The 24,643-nt window shown below is 43.7% G+C and overlaps 11 protein-coding genes across 22 annotated transcripts; 7 read left to right on the forward strand and 4 right to left on the reverse strand.

Annotated features, from left to right (window-relative positions):
- Positions 1–213: 213 nt before the first annotated feature.
- On the reverse strand, positions 214–2,331 carry LOC108154683 (serine/threonine-protein kinase RIO2). The gene is made up of 4 exons (XM_017285024.2): positions 2,036–2,331; positions 1,603–1,981; positions 1,353–1,544; positions 214–1,290 (listed from the first exon to the last, which is right to left on the reverse strand). The coding sequence occupies exons 1-4, from the start codon at positions 2,241–2,243 to the stop codon at positions 420–422; spliced, it is 1,650 nt and encodes a 549-aa protein (XP_017140513.1). The 5' UTR covers positions 2,244–2,331; the 3' UTR covers positions 214–419.
- A 257-nt stretch (positions 2,332–2,588) lies between these two features.
- On the forward strand, positions 2,589–5,060 carry LOC108154682 (probable glutamine--tRNA ligase). The gene has a single exon (XM_017285023.2). The coding sequence runs from the start codon at positions 2,649–2,651 to the stop codon at positions 4,983–4,985; it is 2,337 nt and encodes a 778-aa protein (XP_017140512.1). The 5' UTR covers positions 2,589–2,648; the 3' UTR covers positions 4,986–5,060.
- LOC108154699 (peptidyl-prolyl cis-trans isomerase NIMA-interacting 4) lies at positions 5,032–5,611 on the reverse strand. The gene is made up of 2 exons (XM_017285048.2): positions 5,452–5,611; positions 5,032–5,384 (listed from the first exon to the last, which is right to left on the reverse strand). The coding sequence occupies exons 1-2, from the start codon at positions 5,525–5,527 to the stop codon at positions 5,068–5,070; spliced, it is 393 nt and encodes a 130-aa protein (XP_017140537.1). The 5' UTR covers positions 5,528–5,611; the 3' UTR covers positions 5,032–5,067.
- Positions 5,612–5,731: 120 nt separating this feature from the next.
- LOC108154694 (3-ketodihydrosphingosine reductase) lies at positions 5,732–7,215 on the forward strand. The gene is made up of 3 exons (XM_017285043.2): positions 5,732–6,006; positions 6,067–6,635; positions 6,705–7,215. The coding sequence occupies exons 1-3, from the start codon at positions 5,790–5,792 to the stop codon at positions 6,921–6,923; spliced, it is 1,005 nt and encodes a 334-aa protein (XP_017140532.1). The 5' UTR covers positions 5,732–5,789; the 3' UTR covers positions 6,924–7,215.
- Positions 7,216–7,398: 183 nt separating this feature from the next.
- LOC108154698 (protein RER1) lies at positions 7,399–9,354 on the reverse strand. Its single transcript, XM_017285047.2, has 2 exons — positions 8,782–9,354; positions 7,399–8,723 (listed from the first exon to the last, which is right to left on the reverse strand). The coding sequence occupies exons 1-2, from the start codon at positions 8,866–8,868 to the stop codon at positions 8,187–8,189; spliced, it is 624 nt and encodes a 207-aa protein (XP_017140536.1). The 5' UTR covers positions 8,869–9,354; the 3' UTR covers positions 7,399–8,186.
- A 643-nt stretch (positions 9,355–9,997) lies between these two features.
- LOC108154692 (transcription factor Ouib-like) lies at positions 9,998–11,798 on the forward strand. The gene is made up of 4 exons (XM_017285041.2): positions 9,998–10,175; positions 10,261–11,072; positions 11,133–11,255; positions 11,309–11,798. The coding sequence occupies exons 1-4, from the start codon at positions 10,065–10,067 to the stop codon at positions 11,412–11,414; spliced, it is 1,152 nt and encodes a 383-aa protein (XP_017140530.1). The 5' UTR covers positions 9,998–10,064; the 3' UTR covers positions 11,415–11,798.
- Positions 11,630–17,122, forward strand: LOC108154686 (transcription factor Ouib-like). 12 transcript variants are annotated; one of them, XR_004472017.1, is made up of 7 exons: positions 11,630–11,720; positions 11,983–12,108; positions 15,427–16,295; positions 16,355–16,474; positions 16,536–16,667; positions 16,772–16,974; positions 17,031–17,122. XR_004472017.1 is itself a non-coding variant. In XM_033389600.1 (5 exons), the coding sequence occupies exons 1-5, from the start codon at positions 11,998–12,000 to the stop codon at positions 16,769–16,771; spliced, it is 1,236 nt and encodes a 411-aa protein (XP_033245491.1). In that variant the 5' UTR covers positions 11,983–11,997; the 3' UTR covers positions 16,772–16,846. The 12 variants fall into 12 exon arrangements, 7 of the variants coding, with proteins under 7 accessions (XP_033245491.1, XP_033245492.1, XP_033245493.1 ...); XR_004472016.1 differs by lacking the exons at positions 11,630–11,720; positions 11,983–12,108 and adding exons at positions 14,865–15,180; positions 15,244–15,369; XR_004472013.1 differs by lacking the exons at positions 11,630–11,720; positions 11,983–12,108 and adding exons at positions 14,865–15,028; positions 15,244–15,369.
- Positions 17,035–18,165, forward strand: LOC108154697 (zinc finger protein 648-like; the record flags this gene model as incomplete). The annotated part of the gene is made up of 2 exons (XM_017285046.2): positions 17,035–17,642; positions 17,714–18,165. Coding segments are annotated over 2 exons (948 nt in total), but the record flags the coding sequence as incomplete, so codon positions are not given.
- A 1,280-nt stretch (positions 18,166–19,445) lies between these two features.
- On the forward strand, positions 19,446–21,096 carry LOC108154685 (zinc finger protein 229). Its single transcript, XM_017285025.2, has 4 exons — positions 19,446–19,705; positions 19,757–20,538; positions 20,595–20,840; positions 20,913–21,096. The coding sequence occupies exons 1-4, from the start codon at positions 19,535–19,537 to the stop codon at positions 21,031–21,033; spliced, it is 1,320 nt and encodes a 439-aa protein (XP_017140514.1). The 5' UTR covers positions 19,446–19,534; the 3' UTR covers positions 21,034–21,096.
- Positions 20,842–22,570, reverse strand: LOC108154691 (zinc finger protein 20). Its single transcript, XM_017285040.2, has 4 exons — positions 22,353–22,570; positions 21,608–22,287; positions 21,412–21,546; positions 20,842–21,348 (listed from the first exon to the last, which is right to left on the reverse strand). Exons 1-4 carry the CDS (start codon positions 22,470–22,472, stop codon positions 21,129–21,131), a joined length of 1,155 nt encoding a protein of 384 aa, XP_017140529.1. The 5' UTR covers positions 22,473–22,570; the 3' UTR covers positions 20,842–21,128.
- A 283-nt stretch (positions 22,571–22,853) lies between these two features.
- On the forward strand, positions 22,854–24,464 carry LOC108154693 (transcription factor Ouib). Its single transcript, XM_017285042.2, has 6 exons — positions 22,854–23,090; positions 23,149–23,274; positions 23,332–23,819; positions 23,884–24,018; positions 24,077–24,187; positions 24,257–24,464. The coding sequence occupies exons 1-6, from the start codon at positions 22,956–22,958 to the stop codon at positions 24,384–24,386; spliced, it is 1,125 nt and encodes a 374-aa protein (XP_017140531.1). The 5' UTR covers positions 22,854–22,955; the 3' UTR covers positions 24,387–24,464.
- The last annotated feature ends 179 nt before the right edge of the window (positions 24,465–24,643 follow it).

Raw genomic sequence — 24,643 nt, forward strand, 5'->3', positions numbered from 1 at the left:
AGTTCTCCGTCTATTTCAAGTGCTTGACCGAACCGCGAACGCCCTAGGGGACAGCGAGCCCTCGTGAATGGAGACGGAAGCCTACGAATCAAAGCACTCATTCTAACGAAAGAAATCATCCTACTATAATATGAATGGGTAGCATTCCGCTGAATCACAGAAATCTCGAGCAAATTGTTTGAATAGAATAGCGCTCTTTGTTGAGTTTACAGATTACATTAGATAAAGAACGAGCGAGTGCTGTTTATTACAAATGTACATAATAAAAGTAAGTTTATTCTAGCCACGTGTTACCCGAGATGAGCAGATCGCCACAAATTGATCTTCAAATCTCGTTTATCTGGGATGGCTTCGTTTTTATCATTAAATTAGGTATCACTAAAGTGTAAGGTACAAATAAATTATATACCTTTTCGATTTTAAAAGTCCCAACCGGCATACTCTTTCACCACATCCTTGTTCTCCTTGCGATGGCGATGAATGGCGCTGGCTTCGCCCTTGGCCACGCATTTCTTGCGCTGATCTCTCTTCTCCTTGATGTCCATGTTGCGGCGTATGCGATCGGTGATCACGGATGGTGCTATTGTGCTGGTCGTGGTGGAATACGAGCGCTGGCTTCGCGCATCGTTGAGCATTTGCTCGACCATTTTCAGGCGATACATGCGGGAGTTGGGATCCAAGCCGGCCAGCTCCGGCATTTCATCTGTTTCCAGGTCATTGGAACTAATGGATTTGGCATCTTCTGCGGGTGCGTCGGCAGCTGGAGCCACTGGTGGAACAATGCCTTGAGGTGCAGGAGCAACAAGTGGAACATCGCCTTGAGGCCTCGACTCTGGAGTTGGAACTGGATCGGAGGCTATTGGCTTTGATGGCAATTCCGCATCGATAATCTCTGGACCCACAGCCAGATTGCCCAAATATTGTGTACACGATTCAATGTAGCGACGAATGGCATCATCTGATTTCTGTGCTGGCTTCGCCTCGCTATAGAGCACCTCATTCTCCACCTGACGACGGCACTCGTCGATCTCTACAGCTGCCGCAGTCACCAAAGCAGGCGCCTCATCTTCCTCACCTTCATCTTCTTCGTCCTCCGATTGTTCCACCATGCCATACTCCTGCAACAGATCCTGTTCCATCTCCTTGGTGAAGCCATACCCAGTGCAGTGCACCTCAGCATCCAGATCATCATCGCGCACCAGATCGCTGAACTTGGGATAATCTTCGCTTTCGTAGGCGAATTTACGACGGAACATTTCGCGAACGCAGTTCACATCGCGATCAAAGAAACTATAGAAGATTATATTGGATTACTAATAGAGTCGTTACGAGGAACGTTTGGTGATGCTTACAATTCAGCATTTTCATGCGAGGTGGACATCATCTGGGGAAAATCTATCAGTATAGGCTTTCCCGCATCCGTGAGCATCAAATTGAACTCGTTAAAGTCGCCATGGATGACACCAGAGTTACCCAAACGGACAATCAGATTCATGAGGTCATCATAGACTTGTGGAATATCCAACAACTCGTGCACTTGGGTCCTACGAAAAAAGAAATGCATTAAAAATGCAGTCAAAGTGGTGCGAATTCGGATCTTACATGGGCCAACCGTTGACCAGATCCATCAAAACGCAGTGACGATTGAAATCGATGGGTTTCGGGACAGGAAAACCGCGCTCATGCAATGCCGACATGTAGGCAAACTCTCGGGTAGCCGAAATTCGCGATAAATACAACCAGGAGGCTTTGTGCCGACGTCCATGATAATCTCGCTTGGCTTTCACATTCCTGAAGCAGGTGCGTCCCAGACGATGCAGTTTCAGGCAAATGGGAGTTCCCTCCTCATCGGCCACTACATAAATGTTTGACTCCTTGCCAATCCCAATTTGGTTGCCAAAAGAGCTCACTGACCCACGCAATGTAAGAGATTTCAGAGCCAGATAGTCATATCCAGTGTTTGTCAAGCGATAGCCATCATCTGTAAGGCCAAATGCGTTAATATTATTATGGTTTAGCTAATTCGCTCACTTACACTTTTTGCCACGTTCGTAGGACAGTAGTTTGTGCTTGCAGAGCTCCTTGAGCAGCTTGTGGACACCGCCAGTCTTCAGGTTGGCTATGGCCGCGGCCAATGGTCCCGGCACCAGCTCGTGGTTTTTCATGCCCATCTCGATGGCGGTGAGGACGCGGAAATCCTCCTTCGTTAGATAGCGCAGCACGGTGACATTTAATTTACCCATTTTCACTGAATTTTGGCAAATTACAACGCATTTAATTAGGTTTTCGTTTTACACGTGCGAGCACTTCGATAGCAACAGATGATTCGACTTGTTCTGGTATCAATAGCAATCGTTAATAAGGGGACTCGTGGAACTGATTATGATTCAGCTTTGATTTTCTTTTATCAGAAGTTCAGGTTTATTTTAGTCAATTCAAGTTCCTTTAAGGAGGAATTTAGTTCATTCAGGTGTAACGTCATCCATAATATCGTCCCGATTGTTTCAGATTTCGGTTTGATGAAAGCAAATTAAAATCAAATTAAAATCAGGTGCTGGAATATCATCTTTAACATATTCTATTGTTTAATTTGCGAAGTTATCGCTGTTTCGACGTCATCGTCATCAAAAGGAGAAGAAAACCAGGATATGGCAGGCGAGGATTTGATTGCCCAATTCCAGACGCTCGGCATGAGCGAGCAAAAGGCCAAGGAGACGCTCAAGAATGCCAACGTGACGAAGAACCTACAATTGGCGCTGGCCCAGGCAGCCGGCGCTCCCCTCGCCGACGGCACGGGCATGTTGCTCTACCACATGGCCAGCAAACTGAAGGCGCAGCAAGCGGAGCAGCTGCCCCTTCTGGTGCGCTACATTGTGGAGCGCAAGCTCGACAACACCCAGCGCGTGGATGCCGCCCTGGAGTATCTTCTTAAGTGTGGCCAGAAGCTGAAAGCCAGCATCAATGTGAAGCAGCTGGAACAGGAGTGCGGAGTGGGTGTAGTGGTCACGCCGGAGGAAATCGAACGCATCGTGCAGGCCAAGATCAAAAGCAGCTACAAGGATGCCCTGCTGGAGCAGCGCTACCACTTCAATTCCTTTAAAATCCTACAGGATGTGAGGGGCGAACTCAAGTGGGCGGATGCCAAGTCGGTAAAGGCAGCCATAGACGTGGAGATATTCGATCTGCTGGGACCCAAAACGGAGGCGGACTTGAAGCCCCCAGTCAAGCAGAACGAGAAGCCCAAGGCGGCCAAACCCAAGCCAGAAGCGAATCCATCTTTGCAAGCTGTGGAGGCTGCGTCTGATGGAGCCAACACCATAGCGGAGCTAATGAAAACGAAAGTTCACTTTCATGCACCCGGTGAGAACTTCAAGACTGATGGCTATGTCGTGACCGAGCATACCGAGAGATTATTGAAGGAGCATCTCCAGAAGACTGGCGGACGTGTACACACGAGATTTCCCCCTGAGCCCAATGGCATCCTGCACATTGGCCATGCGAAGGCCATTAACATCAATTTCGGCTATGCTGCTGCTCAGGACGGTATCTGCTATCTGCGCTATGATGACACCAATCCCGAAAAGGAGGAGGAAAAGTTCTTTGTGGGCATCAAGGATATGGTAGAGTGGCTGGGATACAAACCTGCGAAGATTACCTACTCCTCGGACAATTTCCAGCAGCTGTACGAATGGGCTGTGGTCCTCATTCGCAAGGGATTGGCCTATGTCTGCCACCAAAAAGCGGAGGAGCTGAAGGGCTTCACTCCCAAGCCAAGTCCCTGGCGTGAACGTCCCATCGAGGAGTCGCTGCAACTGTTCGAGGACATGAAGAGGGGTAAGATCGATGAGGGAGCGGCCACCCTGCGACTGAAGGTTACTCTGGAAGAGGGAAAAGTTGATCCAGTGGCGTACCGCATCAAGTTTATTCCACACCATCGCACGGGCGACACGTGGTGCATTTATCCCACGTACGACTACACGCACTGCCTGTGCGATTCCATCGAACAGATCACCCACTCCTTGTGCACCAAGGAGTTCCAATCCCGTCGCTCCTCCTACTACTGGCTGTGCAATGCGCTGGAGATCTATTGTCCTGTGCAGTGGGAATACGGCAGACTGAACATGAACTATGCCTTAGTCTCCAAGCGGAAAATTGGTAAATTGATTACAGAAAAGATTGTTCACGACTGGGATGATCCCAGGCTCTTCACCCTGACTGCCCTGAGGCGAAGGGGCTTCCCAGCGGAGGCCATCAACAATTTCTGCGCCCAGATGGGTGTAACAGGCGCTCAAATCGCTGTGGATCCAGCCATGTTGGAGGCCTCTGTGCGCGATGTACTCAATTTGACGGCACCGCGTCGTCTGGTTGTGCTGGAACCCCTCAAGGTGACCATCAAGAACTTCCCGCATGCGGCGCCCGTGCAGTTGGAGGTGCCGGATTTCCCACAAAATCCAGAGAAAGGTTCGCACAAGATCACCCTCGACAAGGTGATCTACATAGAGCGAGGCGACTTCAAAGTGGAGCCAGAGAAGGGATATCGTCGTCTGTCGCCCAAGCAATCGGTCGGCCTTCGTCACGCCGGCCTAGTGATCAGCGTGGAAGAGATTGTGAAGCATCCAGACACTGGAGAAGTCGTCGAACTGATTTGTTCCAGCCAATCTGCGGAGCAGGCCGAGAAACCCAAGGCTTTTGTCCAGTGGGTCTCCCAGCCCATACCGCTGGAGGTGCGTCTGTACGAGCAACTGTTCAAGCACAAGAATCCTGAGGATGCAAATGAGGTGCCCGGTGGCTTCTTAACAGACATCAGCGAGCACACCATCTCAGTGGTCCAGGCTTTCGCGGATCAGGCCCTTGCCCAGGTCAAGGTCTATGACAAGTTCCAATTCGAGAGAATTGGCTTCTTCTCCGTGGATCCGGACACCTCAAACAATAGAATTGTTTTCAACCGCACTGTGGGCCTCAAAGAGGACGCTGGCAAAAAGTAATGCTCATTTACCGCCCTTTTTACAGAAAAAAAAAACTGTGCGCTCATTAAAGTTTGATTTATAAAATCTGTAAAATCGGTGTTTATTTCTTTCCCTCTACCATTATGATGTGATAGCCAAACTTGGTCTTGACCGGAGGATCTGTGTACACGGGATTGTTGACATTCGATATGGGCAGGGCGAAGGCGGCGTCTTGGAATGGACCCACCATCGCACCGCGAATCTGCCAGCCCAGGTCGCCGCCCTGACGTGCCTTGTCCTCGCTGTAGGCGGTGGCCACCTCGGGGAACTTTTGGCCAGCCTTTAGCTTCTCCATTGCCTCCATAATCTTGCCCTGCTTCTCGCACAGAATGTGGCGCACCTTGACGGCATTTCCTCCCTTCTTCTCCTTGCCGGCAGCTGTGGGTGGGAGTGGATTTCTCTTGATCCAGTTGCACATTCAATGGTTGCCGACAATCCTACTCACACTTATCTTCCGCTGCTGGCTTCTTTCCGCCTTTACCGGCATCCTTGCCACCCTTGGCGTCCTTCTTTGGTGGCATGATTTTGTTAAAATTCGTATTTTAGTCGGAATAACAATAAATTCGTTGGGGGGGCTGCCAATCTGTTGCAAAACACATGTGACGACCAGGGCCTAGAGCTGGAAAAACATCGATGGTTGCGGACATCGATGTTTTCGATGTTTTGAGAGCCAAATTTCCCTTGAAATTAACCCATTAAGGGCCGATGGGTGTTTAAATGCCCATGATAAATGCCATTATCTCAACATTTTTTGGCGGATTCGGGTGGTTCCAGCTTGTTATCATGGAATTCAGCTGGGACATTATTGTCTCCCTCGGCCTTGTGGTGCTAGCACACAGTATAGGCTACGTTTTTGTAATGAAAAAGCGAGCCAAGAGCATCGATGGACGCCATGTCGTGGTCACCGGCGGCTCGAGCGGCATTGGGGTCTGCCTGGCCATAGAATGCGTCACGAAGGGAGCCCATGTTACGATTATAGCGCGTGACGAAAAAAGGCTCAGTAAGTAATTTTCGCTCAAAATAATGGAGAACCACACCCTATACCCTTATCGTTCCGCAGAAGCGGCCGTGGACCAGTTGGAGCTTGTGCGCCAGCGAGCGGATCAAAAGATTCAGTACCGCAGCCTGGACATTGGTGGAGACTATGAGGAAGTGGCTCGCGTGCTGGCTGATACCGAGGAAACTGTTGGCCCCATTTACGCCTTGTTCAATTGTGCGGGCATGGCCATTTGCGGAGTCTTCGAGGAAGTTTCTGTTCGTGATGTCCACAAGCTGATGAATGTCAACTTCTTTGGCAGCTACAACTGTACCCGCCACGTCCTGCCCAAGATGAAGCGGGCGAGGGAGGGCATTATTGTGATTACCTCATCGCAGGCCGCCATGTTCGGCATCTATGGCTATGGACCGTATGCAGCCAGTAAATACGCGCTGCGAGCCATGGCCGAAACGATCGCAATGGAGTCCAGAGAGCACGGCGTCAGTGTCACCTTGGCCTTGCCCTGTGACACAAACACCCCAGGGTTTGAGGAGGAGGAGAAGTCCAAGCCACGCGAAACGAAGATCATTTCGGGCGGTGGAGGTCTACTGAAGCCGGAGGACATGGCCAAAGCCATTCTGCAGGATGCCTTGGTGAGACATCCTTATTTTTTTATTTCGTTGAAACTGTATCTCATATCTTATGTGTATTTTTTCGTGCAGAAGGGCAACTTTATCTCGACTGTGGGCGCAGAGAGCTGGCTGATTACCATGTTGGGCGGCGGTCTGCTGCCCTGGGATGGCTTCTTCACAAATCTCCTGCACGCCTTGGTCATAGGTCCACTGCGTTTGGTCGGCTATGGCCTGCACAAGTACTTCAATAGCATCATACGGAAATGTGCCAAGGAGGATCGGGCTGGCGATAAAGTGGGATCGAAGTGATTGTATTTCCATTATCTCCCTGTGGATCGTACATTTAAACACTTATTGTTGTATTTCTAACATTGCATGGCGCGTGTTTAGGCAACTGCTATTCCAAATATCGCCTGACATCAGCCACTTTAGTAGCACATCATACGAGTATTAACGTAATCGAATTGTTCTATATCCCACATTTTCTTATATAGTTCTAGTCTTGTTAATGGTCAACGCACGCTTCAGGGGAATTTAATATGTAATTAGAATACAACAAAATGTTCTATTAAATTGATAAATATTACATATAATGACGGACAATAGGTATTTAATACTTTTAAGGCATGTAATCGGCAACGAAAACCAAGAGTCACCATGGTTTGCCGGCTGTTCTTGATAAGATAAACCCATTGGCCACTTGTAGACCACTCTCTGTAGACTCCCTCTGCGCCCCAACGATAAGCAACTTTTGAAAATAGGTCAAGATATGCACATATTTGAGTTTAGTTTTCTTTGTCTTCCTTTATTCATAAGACGCACCCAGTTTTACACTCTTCCTTTAGTTCCGTTTTTCATTCCGCCTTTTAACATTTTGTATATAGTTAACGCTAAACAAAAATTGTTGTATAATTATAATGCAAATTATATAAATACATACATGCTGGTAGGCTGTTATATATATTTGTAAACGTAAAGTGGTATAGCATCTAAGCATCTGATAATCAAAGAATTATTATTGGCTCTCAATACGTTAGTTCTACATTTGGATAGAAGGAGAATTTGTAAAATTATGCTTTAGGATTAGGGTTTGAATTTTAAATTATATAGTAGTTAGACTTTAGTGATTTTTGGGTATCCGGCTGGATTGCCAATGAAATTAAAATATGTATACAAGAAATAATTAAACAAAGGCCTTTATGTTGCACAAGACGCCGTGCGACAACTCAATAGTAAAGAAGAAAAATGCTACGCAAACCAAAAGAAATTATTTCACGACTACATGCCGAATGCTGAACTTAATTTTGGGTTTAGATTGTGGATTCTCTTGGTTCTCTTGGATTGGTGTTGTGTGTGTTGATTGGTTGGTAGCTTTCTCTAGTCCTCAATTGCAATGATTTGCGGTGGTTTAATGGACCCTCCTCCCACTGTTGGCGACCCCACATCCTTGGTCGCTGCGTTGTCGCTAGTTGATGTTGTTGCTAGGGCAGCAGCAGCACTTGGTGTTGCAATAGCAGTGGCAACTGCCTCGTCCGCTGCTGTCCGTGTCTCCGGCGTCTGTGCGGCTAATTGTCACTTTGAGTTGCCCGCCACTGAGTTGGTGCCCGCCAGGTCGTTAACTCTTTGATAACGGGGCTTATTGCGCGTGAAGGGCAAGTACTTGAATTTGATCATATGTTTGATCTGTCGCTTCATCGTGATGCAGAACAGCGTGATGAAGTACATGACCAGTATGGGCCAAAAGACGGGTACGTTGAAGAAATCGAAAAACGTGCAGAACAAACCGATCCCCGTACTCTTTGTCACCGACAGCCAGAACTTGAACTCCGGCAGACGGCGTATGAAGGGCCGGAATTCCTCATTGCTGCGCGTCGGCAGATTCGGCCCGTCGTCTTCGTCGTCCTGTGCATAGGGATCGAATTCTGGATCAATTTTTGGCGTTAGAAATGCTATAAACAGATTCAGATGATAGATGCCCAGCGCATAGCAGATGATGTACCATCCTTGGTATATGAAAATGCGCAGCACGAAGAGCAGGAGTACAAAGCCAGCGAACACCCAACGCAGTCGCGTGTGCGGCGTGGAGCGATCAAGTGTTGACTGATAAGTCTGCAAAGAAGTCATATATGTTTATGGACGTTCGATTGCCTTGGGTGCCACCACTCACCTGTGAGAGGCGTTGAAACACCTTCTTAATGCCGCCGCCGCCGCCAGATGACGATGACATCGTGGCACTGCTGTCTTCATTCATCATAGTTGCCACAGCACCGCTCTACTCCCTCACCATTAATCGGTGCGGTCGTGTGTCGTCCACGTTCTTGTTTACTTTGACGTACAGCTTCAAATTGTGCTACGATGCTGCGCTATCGATTTGGCTCGAAGTGGAAAAAAGTAGAGGCTAACTAAACACAAAATAGGCAACACAGCGCGTTCTAAGTCACTAATTATTTCTTTGCCGAGACGTTCCGTTTCTCCTCTGCCTCTTTCGTCGTCGTCTTGTTCAGCCCCTGCTTCTTCTTCGTGTTCTCTCCCCTAGTACGAGTTTTTGCGATTGTCAGTTGTGTAGATTGAACTGTGCTCTGTTCTCAATGCCTCCTTGCTGTTATTCAATAATTTCTAACTATATATATAACTGCAACTGTTAATCCCTTGCAGTTTTATTTCCTAATTTGAAAACACTATTGTATGTGTCGGCAATTTATTGTTCTTTTTTTCACATCCACGTCATTATAAGGTATATCGATATATCAAAATATCGATATATCTTCTTTGTTGATCATTTGCGGGCGATTTTTGTGTGCGATAAGTGGAAATATTGGTCGTTTTGTTTTGAAAATAACGATGTTGCCAAGAATGAGTTACATCATATATAGTTTATTAATATTAGTTCTTAATCTTGAGCCTCCGAGGTTTCGTAATTCGCAGCTGCTCTGGCTATATAGACATAGCTGCCCGAGATCGTGGAACTATCTGGAGATGTCGTCGTCCTCATGAGTCGCAGATGTTCTCTGCTCGTTAGGTTCAGGGGACCTGCTTGGGCGGCCAGTTCTGATGCCGGGGCCACTGGACCTCCTCCACAACGTGCAACCCTCTGCGTATAACAGTTGTTCATTGAAATATGATTAGAGCAGGGTTTTAGTACGTTACTCACGGCTACGCACAGAAACGCCCACGCCCCTGCGAATCGGGGGAAAAACATCAAAAAGCAACAATATTGGAGAATGACCGAAAAGGGCATATACACTCGCTCTCGCTCTGAGCAAGAGGCTCCATTTCCTTTCGTTTTTTTTTTTTTTTTTTTGAGCGCTTTGAAACAAGATGTCAAGTAGCTATACATTCAAACTATTCGTCATTATGGGGTATCTCGATACATCGATATCAATATATCGAGTCTTGTAAAACATAAAATAGAATAAATATTATTTCATTTAGACAAAAGAAAGTCCCGAAATGGCGCTTCCATGTCGAACTTGCGGGGAGCATGCAATAAATCCAAGGAAACTTTTTGACGAGAATGGAAACGAAATATTGAAAGACATTCTCAAATTGACAGGCGTCTGGGTAGGAATGAGGCTGTGGAAAACATTCATACGCACCTACATATGTCTGTACATTGATACAAACACTAAAACGAATTCAATTTCAGCTTACTAACAGGACAGGATTTCCATCACATATATGCGCCTCCTGCCTGCAACACTCAAATGATGCCATGGCATTCAGAGAATTGTGTATAAGGACCAACAAACTTTGGTACATATCTGCCGATTCCAAACCAGCTAACCAACCACTGAACCTGGACCCCCTAATGGAATATGATGAGGCGGCGATACCTGAGGAAAACAACGAATATGCCAAAGTGCAAATCGAAGCTGTGTGGAAAGAAAGAAATAATTCAAGTCCTTTAAGCCATCTTACTTCGTCGCAACATCAGAGGGAACCATATACTCGCAGAAAAGAAGCGAAGGAACAGTCTGAGAAAATAGATAACAATGGAGAGTTTCATGATGAGCTTTTGGATTTCGACCCCCTTTTAAATGAGGATGCTGGGTTTGTCCCTAAGGAGGAAAATCACGATGAAGTCAAAGATATAGGCAGTTCTTTGTCAAGCCGCAAGTCACGATTAGATTCGAGCTCTGTTCCTAAGAAGGGATTACTGCGTGGTTCCAGAAAATCAAATATTGATCCACTGGCAAAGAAACACCGGTATCGATCCATTCGGGGTTTTTACTGCGACCAGTGCGGAAAATGCTTCAAGGATAAAAGCAATCTTAATGTACATTTGAAGCGGCACACAGGCGTCAAGCAGTTTGAATGCGAGGAATGTGGTCGCAAAGAGTTTACTATGCACCTTTTGAGCCTTCACATGAGAATAAAACATAATGGGGAGCTGCCATACTCATGCAAGCATTGTGGACAAGGCTTTGACAACTGCACAAAACGTTTAAGGCATGAAAGGTGGGTAATTGCATAGAGTCCAGTGATTTTCAGACCAACCACAGATTGCATTTTTCACAGGACAACACACAATGAGTGCCCAGATACTCGAGCTCACGTTTGTCATGTTTGTAGAAAAGCATTCAAACGAAAGTTATCTTTGAAGCGTCATGAGCTCGTACACACGGGTGAACAACCATTCCAGTAAGTTGAAATACATATATTTGCACAGTATATTTGTAAATGTTTATCCACAGTTGCGAGACTTGCCACGTATCTTTCAACCGCAAATCTAGCTTACGAACCCACAACCGATCGATGCTGCACATTAAGAAAGTTGAACAGGAAACTCAGATAAATTAAATTATGGACGAGGGTACATAACGCGACAGGTTTTACCCTGGATGGTCATGCTTGTTAGATGAAAATCTAAAAGTAGTCAGTTCGATTAAGCATGTCCATCTCGGGGGAAGAATAATTACCCCCTTTAATGGGTTAGTTTTAGATTTTTGAACATTCGCGCATTAAAAGAACACTGCAGAAAAAGCAAAATCTGAGACCAAAGCAATCAATCGAAACTGTGATGTAAAAATATTTGAAAACGTTCGCACGTTAAACAGAACTACAGTCGTTTCCCTAAGTACTTCTTAAACTGGGCATAACCAATGGGTTAGTTCAATGCACATTTTATTCATTCAGTCGAAATGTCCTTGCTACATTAAAAATAAAATAACCATTGATGATCTATTTTATTGTCAAATGGATTGAGAAAATACGATATAAAATGGATTTTTTGCAAAATTTGTTGTCGTTTGTTTGTCTGAACCACTCACAATGCAACGCCTTTGCGGCAAGTGCCAGTCACACTGTTAGCGGACATTTACAGAACAAACAAACACAAAATAAAATATAATAATCTTCTTTAATCTAGAGAGTAAGTCCCGAAATGGCGCTTCCGTGTCGAACTTGCGGGGAGCATGCAGTAAATCCAAGAAAACTCTTTGACGAGAATGGAAAGGACATATTAAACGACATTGTCAAACTGACAGGCATCTGGGTAGGAATGAGTTCGTGGAAATTAAGTTATTCATACATACATACTCTAAATCAAATTATATTTCAGCTAACTAACAGGGTAGGATTTCCATCACACATATGCGCCTCCTGTCTGCAACAGACAAATGAAGCCATGGCATTCAGAGAATTGTGTATAAGGACGAACAAACTTTGGTACACAACTGCCGATTCCAAAACAACTGACGCAGTGCACCCGGACCCCCTAATGGGAAATGAGGGAGCGGCAATACCTAAGGAAAACAAAGAATATGTTAAAGTGGAAATTGAAACTCTGTATGAGGAAATACAGCCAGCAAGTCCGTTGAGCCCTCATGCCTCGTCGAATCGTCAAAGTGAACAAGACAATATAGCTAATGATGGAGAGGTTCATGACGACTTCTTGGACTTGGACCTCCTGATAAATGAGGAGGATGCTGCGATTGTCCTTGAAGAGGAGAATAATGATGAAAGCAATGATATACCAAGTCCTCTGTCAAGTCCTAAATCACGATTAGATTCCTGCTCTGTTACTAAAAAAGGAGTATTGCGTGGTTCCAGAAAATCAATTGTTGATCCTTTACCAAAGAAAAAACGGTATCGATCCACTCGTGGTTTTTACTGCGACCAATGCGGCAAATGGTTTAAGGATAAATGCAATCTTAATGTACATTTGAAGCGGCACACTGGCGTTAAGCAATTTGAGTGCGAGGAATGTGGTCGCAAGGAGTTGACTATGCACCTTTTGAGCCTTCACATACGAGTAAAACATAAAGGAGAGCTGCCGTACACTTGCAAGTACTGTGGACAGCGATTTGACAACTGTATAAAACGTTTAAATCATGAAAGGTGGGTAATTGCATTGAATCTAGTGAGTGCTCAGACTAACAACAGATTGTATTCTCCTCAGGCATCACAAGGAGTTCCCAGATATTCGACCTCACGTCTGTCCTGTTTGTAGAAAAGCCTTCCAACTTAAGGCAGCCTTGAGGAGGCATGAGATTGTGCACACGGGGGAACAGCCATTCCAGTAAGTTAATGTACAGCTTATCTTTACACAATAAAATTGTTCATAAATGTTTCGCCACAGCTGTGAGACGTGCGACGTATTCTTTAACCGAAAATCCAGCTTACAAACCCACAACCGATCGAAGCTACATATTAAAAAAGTTGAACAGGATCAGATCAAAACTCAGATAGATGTATTAACGGACGAAGATAACCAACGCAAGAAGTAGTAAATAAAATTGCTCTTGATTGTGTATGTGTGTGTGTTACTGAGGCCAAAATAATAGTTCCAACCAAAAATTTTCTAATATTTATATATGTTGGCACGTTAGACTTCAGTGCATGGGTCAATGGGCATTTTATCCATTGAATCCAAATACTCGTGCTACATTAAATATAAAATAAGACGATATGAAGTATTTTTATTGTATTAATTGACGAATGGATTTAGAAAATACGAAAAAAAATATGTTATTTTGCGAATGGCCTCAGCAGCAGTCACAATGCAACGCGTTTGCGGCAAGTGCCAGTCACATTGTTAGCGGACATTTACAGAACAAACAAACACAAAATAAAATATAATAAACTTATTTAATTTAGAGAGAAAGTCCCGAAATGACGCTTCCGTGTCGAACTTGCGGGGAGCATGCAGTAAATCCAAGAAAACTCTTTGACGAGAATGGAAAGGACATATTGAAAGACATTCTCAAATTGACAGGAGTCTGGGTAGGAATGAGGCTGTGGAAATCACCTATGGATGTGTGTATATTGATACAAACACTAAATCGAGTTCAATTTCAGCTTACTAAAAGGACAGGATTTCCATCACATATATGCGCCTCCTGTCTGCAACAGACAAATGAAGCCATGGCATTCAGAGAATTGTGTATAAGGACGAACAAACTTTGGTACACAACTGCCGATTCCAAATCAACTGACGCAGTGGACCTGGAACCACTAATGGGAAATGAGGGAGCGGCAATACCTAAGGAAACCAAAGAATATGTTAAAGTGGAAATTGAAACTCTGTATGAGGAAATACAGCCAGCAAGTCCGTTGAGCCCTCATGCCTCGTCGAATCGTCAAAGTGAACAAGACAATATAGCTAATGATGGAGAGGTTTATGACGACCTCTTAGACTTGGACCTCCTGATAAATGGGGAGGATGCTGCGATTGTCCTTGAAGAGGAGAATAATGATGAAATCAATGATATACCAAGTCCTCTGTCAAGTCCTAAATCACGATTAGATTCCTGCTCTGTTACTAAAAAAGGAGTATTGCGTGGTTCCAGAAAATCAAATGTTGATCCTTTACCAAAGAAAAAACGGTATCGATCCACTCGTGGTTTTTACTGCGACCAATGCGGCAAATGGTTTAAGGATAAATGCAATCTTAATGTACATTTGAAGCGGCACACTGGCGTTAAGCAGTTTGAGTGCGAGGAATGTGGTCGCAAGGAGTTGACTATGCACCTTTTGAGCCTGCACATACGAGTTAAACATAAAGGAGAGCTGCCGTATTCGTGCAAATACTGTGGACAGCGATTTGACAACTGCATAAAACGTTTAAATCATGAAAGGTGGGTAATTGCATAGGGTCTAGTGTCAGACCAACCACAGCTTGCATTTTCCTCAGGACAAAACACAAGGAGTGCCCGCATATTCGACCTCAGTTGCATATTAAAAAAGTTGGACAGGATCAGACCAAAACTCAGATAGATGTATTTACGGACGATGATACTTAACAAAACAAGTAAATTGCCCTTGATTGTGTGTTGGTGTGGCTTATTTTTAAATGATTTCACATTTGCGCAGAAAGGGAAGACTGAAGAGCAACTAATACTGAGGCCGAAATAGTAATGTTAATGGATATTTTATCCATTGAATGCAAATGCTCGTGCTACATTAAAAATAAAGTAAGAAGATAGTATTATTTGTATTGTATTGATTTTCAAATGGATTGAGAAAATACGAAATAAAAATGATTTTTGTTTAATATAATTTAGTTTGCGAATGGCCTTAGCAGCAGTCACAATGCAACGCGTTTGCGGCAAGTGCCAGTCACATTGTTAGCGGACATTTACAGAACAAACAAACACAAAATAAAATATAATAATCTTCTTTAATCTAGAGAGAAAGTCCCGAAATGGCGCTTCCGTGTCGAACTTGCGGGGAGCATGCAGTAAATCCAAGGAAACTATTTGACGAGAATGGAAACGACATATTGAACGACATCCTCAAACTGACAGGCATCTGGGTAGGAATGAGGCCGTAGAATTCATTCATATAAACATTAAATCGAGTTAAATTTCAGCTTACTAACAGGGTAGGATTTCCATCACATATATGCGCCTCTTGCCTGCAACAGTCAAATGAAGCCATGGCATTCAGAGATCTTTGTATAAGGACAAACAACCTTTGGTACGAAACACACGATGCTGATTTCAAAAGGGCTGACGACGCAGTGCACATGGACCCCTTAATTAGTAACGATAAAGCGCCGAAGCCAGATGAAAATAAGGAATATTTCACAGTGGAAATTGAAACTCTGAGTGAGGAAATAAAGCCAGCAAGTCCTTTGAGCCATCATGGTAAATCAGATGCATTTTACAAGAACATTTCGTCGCGTCGTCAGCGGAATCCATCAAATATGCTTAAAAAAGCCGTGAAAGAACAATCTGAGAAAATAGATAATAATGGAGAGTTTCATGATGAGCTTTTGGACTTCGACCCCCTGATAAATGAGGATGCTGAGCTTGTCCTTGACGAGGAAAATCATGATGAAGACAAAGTTATTAAAAGGCCTTTGTCAAGTCGTAAGTCACGGTTAGATTCGTGCTCTGTTCCTAAGAAAGGAGTATTTCGTGGTTCCAGAAAATCAGATGCTGATCCAGTTATAAAACCTGAAAAGAATATTGCCAAGAAGCGATATAGAAGAGCCATTGGAGGTTTTTGCTGCGACCAATGCGGGAAATGGTTCAAAGATAAAAGCAATCTTAATGTACATTTGACGCGCCACACAGGCGTCAAGCAGTTTGAATGTGAGGAGTGTGGTCGCAAGGAGTTTACTATGCACCTTTTGAGCCTGCACATACGAGTAAAACATAATGGGGAGCTGCCATACTCGTGCAAGTACTGTGGACAGCGTTTTGACAACTGCATAAAACGTTTAAGGCATGAAAGGTTGGTAACTGTGTGGGGTCCAATGAGTGTCAGACCAACCAAAACTTGTTTTTTCTCAGGCAACACAAGGAGTGCCCAGATATCCGACCTCACGTCTGCCTTGTTTGCGGAAAAGCCTTTCAACTTAAGAGAGCCTTGAGGATGCATGAGATCGTGCACACTGGGGAACAGCCGTTCCAGTAAGTTGAAATGTGGCTATATATTTTCACTTTATATTTTATCATACATGTTTATCCACAGCTGCGAGACCTGCGACGTATACTTCAACCGCAAATCCAGCTTACAGACCCACAACCGATCGAAGTTGCATATTAAAAAAGTTGGTCAGGATCAGAACAAAATTCAGATAGATGTCGTTACGGACGAGGATAGGTAATGCAACAAGTAGTTAATAAAGTATCCGTGATCCGTGTGTGGGGTGAAACATTTCAAACATGTTGAAACATTCGCGCTTAAATAAATTGCCGTTTAGATAGATATCAAAACAAAACCAAAAGCAAAAACCAAAACCAATTGATCAGACTTCCTGGCTCCCCCTGGCTAGCTACAGAAACTTGGGGAAATAGATAAATATCGTGTTTGCTATCGGGACTTACTGGTTGATGACGACGCTAAAGATCTTTATGATGAGAGGAACAGTGCCCTGTTGTACCACATAGAGGCAATAACTGGAGTCTGGGTACGCATAAAATTCACATAATCAATCGGCTTTATCGGCTTGTTAACTTATTGTAGATAAGGGGACTGCAGGGTATGCCAGGAAACCCTGCAGAAAGCCATTGAGTTCCGGGAGAACTGTATAACCACTGAATTCAAGCTCACCCAAGAAGCCCAGAACACCGATATAGAAACTGAGGAAATGGAAACTGAGTTGGAGAATGTATTATACGAACAGTCAACGGAGCAAAACGAAGAATATCCGCTAAGCTATCAAAAGGAACTGTGTGGACCAGCAGGCGATGGTCCGTGCCCAACCGAACCCACAGTGGAGCTTCAAACAGTAGTATCATCGGATGCATTCAGTGTGTTGTACAGGCCTATCGAACCAAAGATCCAAACGCCAAGGCCAAAACGATCCAAGCTAACTAATGAGGAAAAGAATCTTAGGCGGCGGGAACAATTACGATCCAAGCCCCTGAGCTACGTCTGCGAGCAGTGTGGACACGATTTTCGTATGGCTGGCCACCTACAGATGCATATGCTTCGTCACAATCGTTTCAAGAAATTCTACAACTCGTACTTGCGGGACAGTCATCTACGTGTTCGTCACAACGGAGAGCGTCCGTACCAATGTAACTATTGCAGCGAAACGTTTGCCTACTGCAATATTCGTCAAAAGCAGGAGAGGCAAGTAGTGATGCTCTGAAACAAGACCCAAACGAAATCTGTCAATAACGTAACCTTTATTAACTCTGCAGGGAGATTCACGGAGCACCTCCTCGCATTCTCATGAGTCGCAGCACCACAAATCGAAAGGCTCAAGAGGTCAATAGTAAACGGCACTTTTGCCATCTCTGCACAAAAAGTTATGCCTCAAAGTATTCGCTCAGTTGGCATATAAACTCGCACACCGGGGTCAGGAACCTTAAGTGCAAGTCGTGCGACATGACCTTCGCCGATCCTTCTTCAGTGAGGCGACACGAGCGTTTCCATGAAAAGAGGCCTTTGCATTGCGATGTCTGTCTGAAGGGTTTTTTCGTTCTCAGCAAGCTCAATGAGCATAAACTCATGCACTCCGGCGATCGTCCATTTAAGTAAGACACCACATTCCAGTCGTCAATTGAAGACAACATTTATCCGATCTAACTTTTTCCTGGTGTGAAATATGTGATGCGTATTTTCGATACAAATATAATCTTACTTCACTCAAGCAGTTTTTTTCTTTAGTTTATTAAAAACACACAAAAGTCCTAACCATTTCTGGTATACATTGGGACAAATAAAAGATTTCAACAATGAATTAAAATATGAAAAAATTTCAAAATTTGCACAAGTACTGCTTATATTGCCAGTTTCGAATGCATCATGTGAAAGAATTTTCTCCGAAGTGAACTTAATAAAAACAAATACAAGAAATAGATTTAAATAATATAAATGTTTCAAATCTTTTATATGTGAGACAAGGTCTAAGGATGAACAACGGTTGCGAGAATTTTGAACCAAACACTGAAATGCTGTTAAAAAATCCCAGCGACATCGTTAGTGACGATAGTGATGTTAGTGATTAGTATATTTATTATTATTAATAAGTCTTATTAAGACTTAAGATTATTAAATGAAATGAATGAAACAATTATTTCGAATAGGCCAATCAAGTAGGAAATAGATTCACCAATCGTATAAAGTTATTTAAAAACAATTTATTTTCATTATATTTTAATATTATTCAATATTATTTAATATTATTTTCAATATTTCAACGTTATTTTTAAGTTTATTGTCTTCTTGTAGGGACCAAGAATAGGTATCAGGATCGAGATATGTATATATACAAAACACTCATCATATACATGAATATGTCTAAAAAATGTCAATTTGCGAAAAGGTCTTTATTAGTTACGTTTTATCTTCATATCAATATTTATACTTTCATATAAAATTAACAAAATAGGTTATACAAAGGCCTATACTACGGCTGACACGCAATAAAGCGACTCTTTTTTGTTGAACTTTTTCGTTTAAACCTTTTTTTACAATAAATACAATAAAAGCAAGGATTAAAAACTATCCAATCTTGTAGAAAATTTATTCATCAATGGGATAAAACTATGTGGGCATTGCTGAGTTAGTCAGCATTATTCAATGGAATATCAAAATAGATCAATTTCCTTTTTCGTTTGCTTTGATTGACCTATTTCGCTACTTGTTTTTTTTTTACTTATTTCGCTAAAACCTCTTTTTACGCAAAATGCAATAAAAGCAAGTATTAAGAATACACCAGTTAAATAGGATATTGATTCATCAATCGTATAAAATTATGATGGTATGGCTAAATGTTCTATATAGCTAGTAATATTCGTCGGAATATCAAAAACGAGGAATATGTAAAATAGAACTTGAATTCGTCAGTATATTTACGGTATATTTTGGAAACGAGGCGGTATGTTTCGGTCTATTTCTGAGGGTCGGACGGTATATTTTATCGATAAATCCGCGGTCACACTGATCACTAGCATCCAAAACATAAGTTCTGTTGTTTTTATCCCCAAAAATTGATCTTTTGGCATCTATTGGGCACGATGAATGCAAATACAGCGTCTGCAGTGAAACTAAAATGCAGAACATGCTTGGGAGAGTTCGAAGAGGTGACAATGAGTGCTTTGTTTGAAGCAGACGAGACGGATGTGGATGCAGAGGACGCCGGGAATGAAGATCTCAGTGAAAAGTTTCAGTTCTGTTGCGGGATAAAGGTAGGCAAATCAAACTATAATACAATTTTCCATCATCTAAAATTTGTACAGATTCGCCGCTCTCATCGGCTGCCATCGAAGGTGTGCAGCAAGTGCCGTGAATTCGTTCACATGTGGTTTAGTTTTCGCCAAATGGTTCTTAATTCGCAAGTTTATTTGGAGACATGCTTTTCGGATGGCGAGCAGGCCGAGGATTTCAAGCAAGTCAGCAAAAGCGAGTTTATGAAACACATGTACCAGAACCTTCAAGTCAATTGTGGTCTTGAAAATCAGTACCAGGATGACAGCCCCCAGGAAGAATTGGACGATATAACTGCGCAGTATCAGGAGATTCTCGACGGTGTCAACTATGTCACTGATAATGAAGAGCTTGTGGCCAATGAGTCAGTCACCGATGCCGACGACCAACCGAAGGAACAAGCTGAGGAAATTATAGTTGTAAACGTTCAACCATTTGATCAAGATCTAGTTGCGGATGAAACCATCAAGCCCGTCGACGATGGTCAAATAGTCGAGGACTCTCCCCTAGTGAATGAGGACTACTGCGATGTTGATGATTTTGATGACAGTTATATAGACTTTCTGTCGCCAACACCATCGCCAAAACCGAAGCCCAGCACTGCCCAGAACAAACGCCGGCCAGGTAGGCCCCGCAAGCCAGACAATGAACTAAAATGCAAGCGCAAGAATAAAAATCCTGGGGAACCCGAAACAGAGTTTAAACGCTTGCCCATGAAATTCATATGCAGCCTGTGTGGCAATGTGTATCATAAGAAGTCTATCTTTACCTCACACATGATGGCCCATGCCGACTACAAGCCCCACCAGTGCGAGTAAGAAAGAAGGCACTGTCTTACTATGTCATCTTCCTAACCATGTCTCTTTGTAGGATATGTAACAAATCGTTCCGCCAAATGGGAGAGCTACGGGCCCACATTCGTCGTCACACGGGCGAACGACCGTACAAGTGTATGCATTGCGAGCGTCACTTTTACGACCGCAGCGAAAGGGTGCGCCATGAGCGAGTCCATACCAACACTCGACCTTACGAGTGCAAGGAGTGCGGCAAGGCCTTTACGCACACAGCCATCCTCAAGAACCACAGTCTGGTGCATTCCGGCAAAAAGAACTACAAGTAATAGAGCACCGCACCGCAGTAAAGAGTGTATTTTTATTTGATGCAAAACATGGTTTTCTCCGATTTCAGTTGCGCCGTATGCTCCAAGTCCTTTACCCTGATGCACCAGTTGAAGGCCCATCAGCAGACAATAACCCACAGAAACAGGGAGGAACACGCAATGGCTAATTCCACGGACTACACGGACTAGCTTAAGCTTTTTTTAAGACAAACTATTTTTAAGAGTGCAATATAAGCTAAACTTATAGGAGAACCTTTGATTTGTATTCGATTTGTATTTTCTGGCTATGACGATGGATCACGATCCTCGATTTCCATCATCATATGTGCGTAAGTGTTTAGGTGGGCTTTTAACTGGTGCGGCAAGCGGAATTTTTTGTTGCATTTTAAACACGCGTGGGCCTTTTCCTTCGAGTGCGTTAGAATGTGTGCCTTTCGGGTGGAGGATAGGGCAAAGGTTTTTTCGCAAATGTGGCAGGCATATGGTCGCTCATTCGTGTGCATCCTGAAAGGTAAAACCCACATAAGCATTAGCGATAATTTCCATGGAGCGCTGGACGCATCCTACCGTTCGTGCTTTCGCTGTGTGCTGCGATCGGCAAAGCATCGCAAGCAATGTTCACATTTATAAGGCTTCTCCCCCGTGTGGGTTCTGATGTGTGTGTTCAGGTTACAGCTGGCGCTGAAGCGTTTGAAGCAAACTCTAAAAGATATCTTGTGTTATTTTGGCTGCGCTTTATATTATTCATCTGGAGGAGACTTACTCGCATTCGTATGATCGCTCGTTTAGGTGGGTGCGCATGTGGTCAGCTAACTTTGACGAACTGTTGTAGGTGTTGCTGCAGACAATGCACCTGTGTCTTTCCGGAACACAGGCTACTGCGAGATCTATTTCATATTCGGTGGAAGGTTCCGGCTTTATTGCAGAATTATCCTGTGCATCGTCGTTTTCTGCGAGATAATCTTCATATGAGCCCACGTTAATGCATAATGCAACGTCCCCATTAGCCTGGTCGTTTATTTGGTATTCTATGCTGTCTGTGGAGGTCAGATAGGCCGCATTTTTTTCAGAAGACTCGTTCATATGTGAAATAGCTGCAGGCGAATCTTGCACTGTAGGCGAATCTTGTGATAATTCAACGAGGGTTTCAATTTCGTCGTCCAGACTTGATTCGTCTGTTAAAATACTGTCCCCGGAATAGTCAATTTTATGATCCTCCTCCTGTCTTTCTAATATCATTTGTTTCCTCGCACGCCTTCGCTTTTCAACGACGGCCTCTGTACTTGTGGGTATTTTAAACACCGACGAGGACATTGCCTGGCGCACGAGACTTTTAAGCTGCTCATCGGCCTGCTTGCAGGTGGTGACAAATTTGTGCACTTTCTCCAACATGTGAATGCATGCTGCGCATATTTTATCAGGCAAGCCATCGTCCAGAACCACCTTAAAACACACAGAACAGAAAGCATAAGAAATAAATGTTTCTGATTTTAGCGTCGCGTACTCACATTGAGCCCCGCATACTCGTTCAAATACTTGGGGGCATCAGAATTGAACAGCGACTGCAGATTTGTCGTTTCCTCGCTTTTGCACGTTCTACACATGCTCCACTTGATGATGATCTCCATGATTGCTAATTCTTTCGTGCCCTGTGGCCTGGTTTGCTCGACTAATCCGTTTCAAATATGCTAGTCCAGGTTCTTTACTTTAGTGTGGCTGTATGGCGACGCACTTAACCCTTTGATGGCCACTGGGTATTGTAGTACCTGCGAAAATTCTATACCGCACACTCATTTCAGACAGCTTCGGTTGTCACTAATGGAGTGGAAAAGATTTAACACTCATATGCAAACACACCTGGCGCAACTAACAGATTTTGTGAAAATAATAATAATTATCATCAAGAATAGAGTTAAATGTTCACACACAGTGTTATTGGGTAACCATATATGTATAATCACTTAAATAGGTCCTTAATGGGTTAAAAGTCCCGAGCTGCTTTTCGGCAGTGTGCCCATATATGCAAAAAACCAAGAAGGCAGTGAAAAGTTGGAGGACAAGACGCTTGTTTATTTTTTATTGCAAAACACTTGGAGTATATTTCAAGAAATATGCCCGAGTACATGCTTTGTAGGATCTGTTTAACAGAAGATTTAAGTTTGGACGAAATGACGACCCTATTCGACGAGCAGAATATCGAGTGCCCAGAGCTCGTGCGCAAAATTGAAGAAGTTGGCAGCATCAAGGTACGTGTGTGGACGAAAGCCCCCAATTTGACGGCAACTACTTCCTACATATTTACAGCTAGCCCCACTTCAGGACATGACAAGCATGCTGTGCTTTAGTTGCGTGGAGCGGCTTACGATTTCGCACAAATTTCGGGAACTGATCCAGGCGAGCGAGCGAGCTTTTTCCAACAATGTTGTCAAGGTATTTTTTTTGTATACTTGCAATGCCTAGTCACACAGATTCTTTGGTTTCCTTAAGGCGGAGATGAAATCCGAACCTACAGACGATTCCACGAGCATAGAAGAGCATCACATTGAATATGTCTACGAGGCAGCAAGCGAATTCATTGATGCCGATGGGGATATTGAACTAGACACAATGCTTGAAGAGCGTTTGGAGAATGGAATTGCAGATGCTGAAACCTCATACGACGACGACATAAATAATGTGGTGGAAGAGCTCAATGAAAATGACCTGCTAATAGAAAACGCCAGCGATAGTGACTACGATCCGATTGAGCGTCTCCGCAAGCCCAAGATCCGCAAAACACGCCTCGCCAAACGCGGTCGTGGGCGACCACGGAACTCCACACCGGAAAAGGGTCAGGAAAAAGCACACGGTGTGTACAAGTCCAGCGAAGCGCCCACAAATATCATGTGCGATATCTGTGGAAACATCTACTCCAAAAGAGCAGCCCTCAACATTCACATGCGCCGTCACATGGCGGAGAAGCCTTTTGAATGCGAGTGCGTATAAACACACAAATCAAATTTTTTATTGTATGATTGATTGATTGACCATTTCCCACAGAATCTGCAGTAAAACGTTTGCCGGTCCCTCGGAGCTAAGTCGCCATATACGAGTGCACACGGGCGAGAAGCCATTCAGATGTAAATACTGCTCCCGCATGTTCGCGGATCGAAGCTCCAACATACGGCATGAACGGTAAGAGGACTGGATGCCGAAGGCGGCAGGCTATTACTGACCCTTGCTTATCTTGCAGGACTCATACAAATGAACGGCCCTTTACCTGCGGAACTTGTGGCAAGTCCTTCTCTTATTCGAATGTGCTAAAGAACCATATGCTTACCCACACGGGGGAGAAGCCGTTCTTGTATGTACTTTCAATTTAGCAATGATATATGTACTTGAGAAAGGAAAGGAGTTTTCCATTTCATTTCAGGTGTCAGCCCTGCAACAAAACCTTTTCACGTAAGCACCAGCTTGAGCAACACATCGGCACGATGACCCACCAGCAAACTATGAGAGCGCTCGAGACAAACGAGGTTATGCGGGCTTCGGAAATATACTAGTTCGTTAAAGATTCAACTAACATACATATATGATAATGTGTAAATAAATGTTCAAATATATATATGTATAACAAATAATTAATTCTTCTTGTAAGTCCAATTTTCCAGTTTCATAATGATTAAATGTTGATGAAACAAGAACAAACAAGTTAATGCGGTCTCTATGATGCGTATTTACGAGTCATTTATATATACGGCACAACACTGTATATTGTTTAGAAAATAAAACAAATATTAAAATTAAATGTTCTACATGG

The sequence above is a fragment of the Drosophila miranda genome, chromosome 2 (genome assembly GCF_003369915.1).
Source record: "Drosophila miranda strain MSH22 chromosome 2, D.miranda_PacBio2.1, whole genome shotgun sequence".
Lineage (NCBI taxonomy): Eukaryota > Metazoa > Arthropoda > Insecta > Diptera > Drosophilidae > Drosophila > Drosophila miranda.

Excerpts from the sequence above, each read along its gene's own strand:
- LOC108154693 (XM_017285042.2), top strand. The coding sequence starts at position 22,956 with ATGCCCGAGTACATGCTTTGTAGGATCTGTTTAACAGAAGATTTAAGT. Across the intron at positions 24,019-24,076 it reads TCCAACATACGGCATGAACG|GACTCATACAAATGAACGGC; the intron begins GTAAGAGGACTG and ends CTTATCTTGCAG. Across the intron at positions 24,188-24,256 it reads ACGGGGGAGAAGCCGTTCTT|GTGTCAGCCCTGCAACAAAA; the intron begins GTATGTACTTTC and ends ATTTCATTTCAG.
- LOC108154699 (XM_017285048.2), bottom strand. The coding sequence starts at position 5,527 with ATGCCACCAAAGAAGGACGCCAAGGGTGGCAAGGATGCCGGTAAAGGC. Across the intron at positions 5,385-5,451 it reads GCCAGCAGCGGAAGATAAGT|CTGCCGGCAAGGAGAAGAAG; the intron begins GTGAGTAGGATT and ends TCCCACCCACAG.
- LOC108154683 (XM_017285024.2), bottom strand. The coding sequence starts at position 2,243 with ATGGGTAAATTAAATGTCACCGTGCTGCGCTATCTAACGAAGGAGGAT. Across the intron at positions 1,982-2,035 it reads CTACGAACGTGGCAAAAAGT|ATGATGGCTATCGCTTGACA; the intron begins GTAAGTGAGCGA and ends TTGGCCTTACAG. Across the intron at positions 1,545-1,602 it reads CTGGTCAACGGTTGGCCCAT|GACCCAAGTGCACGAGTTGT; the intron begins GTAAGATCCGAA and ends CTTTTTTCGTAG.
- LOC108154682 (XM_017285023.2), top strand. The coding sequence starts at position 2,649 with ATGGCAGGCGAGGATTTGATTGCCCAATTCCAGACGCTCGGCATGAGC.
- LOC108154698 (XM_017285047.2), bottom strand. The coding sequence starts at position 8,868 with ATGATGAATGAAGACAGCAGTGCCACGATGTCATCGTCATCTGGCGGC. Across the intron at positions 8,724-8,781 it reads TGTTTCAACGCCTCTCACAG|ACTTATCAGTCAACACTTGA; the intron begins GTGAGTGGTGGC and ends ACTTCTTTGCAG.
- LOC108154686 (XM_033389600.1), top strand. The coding sequence starts at position 11,998 with ATGGCGCTTCCGTGTCGAACTTGCGGGGAGCATGCAGTAAATCCAAGA. Across the intron at positions 12,109-15,426 it reads TCAAACTGACAGGCATCTGG|CTTACTAACAGGGTAGGATT; the intron begins GTAGGAATGAGT and ends GTTAAATTTCAG. Across the intron at positions 16,475-16,535 it reads ACTGGGGAACAGCCGTTCCA|CTGCGAGACCTGCGACGTAT; the intron begins GTAAGTTGAAAT and ends GTTTATCCACAG.
- LOC108154692 (XM_017285041.2), top strand. The coding sequence starts at position 10,065 with ATGGCGCTTCCATGTCGAACTTGCGGGGAGCATGCAATAAATCCAAGG. Across the intron at positions 11,073-11,132 it reads AAACGTTTAAGGCATGAAAG|GACAACACACAATGAGTGCC; the intron begins GTGGGTAATTGC and ends CATTTTTCACAG. Across the intron at positions 11,256-11,308 it reads ACGGGTGAACAACCATTCCA|TTGCGAGACTTGCCACGTAT; the intron begins GTAAGTTGAAAT and ends GTTTATCCACAG.
- LOC108154691 (XM_017285040.2), bottom strand. The coding sequence starts at position 22,472 with ATGGAGATCATCATCAAGTGGAGCATGTGTAGAACGTGCAAAAGCGAG. Across the intron at positions 21,547-21,607 it reads GAGCGATCATACGAATGCGA|AGTTTGCTTCAAACGCTTCA; the intron begins GTAAGTCTCCTC and ends GATATCTTTTAG. Across the intron at positions 21,349-21,411 it reads ACACAGCGAAAGCACGAACG|GATGCACACGAATGAGCGAC; the intron begins GTAGGATGCGTC and ends TTTACCTTTCAG.
- LOC108154685 (XM_017285025.2), top strand. The coding sequence starts at position 19,535 with ATGAATGCAAATACAGCGTCTGCAGTGAAACTAAAATGCAGAACATGC. Across the intron at positions 19,706-19,756 it reads AGTTCTGTTGCGGGATAAAG|ATTCGCCGCTCTCATCGGCT; the intron begins GTAGGCAAATCA and ends AAATTTGTACAG. Across the intron at positions 20,539-20,594 it reads TACAAGCCCCACCAGTGCGA|GATATGTAACAAATCGTTCC; the intron begins GTAAGAAAGAAG and ends GTCTCTTTGTAG.
- LOC108154694 (XM_017285043.2), top strand. The coding sequence starts at position 5,790 with ATGGAATTCAGCTGGGACATTATTGTCTCCCTCGGCCTTGTGGTGCTA. Across the intron at positions 6,007-6,066 it reads GCGTGACGAAAAAAGGCTCA|AAGCGGCCGTGGACCAGTTG; the intron begins GTAAGTAATTTT and ends ATCGTTCCGCAG. Across the intron at positions 6,636-6,704 it reads CCATTCTGCAGGATGCCTTG|AAGGGCAACTTTATCTCGAC; the intron begins GTGAGACATCCT and ends TTTTTCGTGCAG.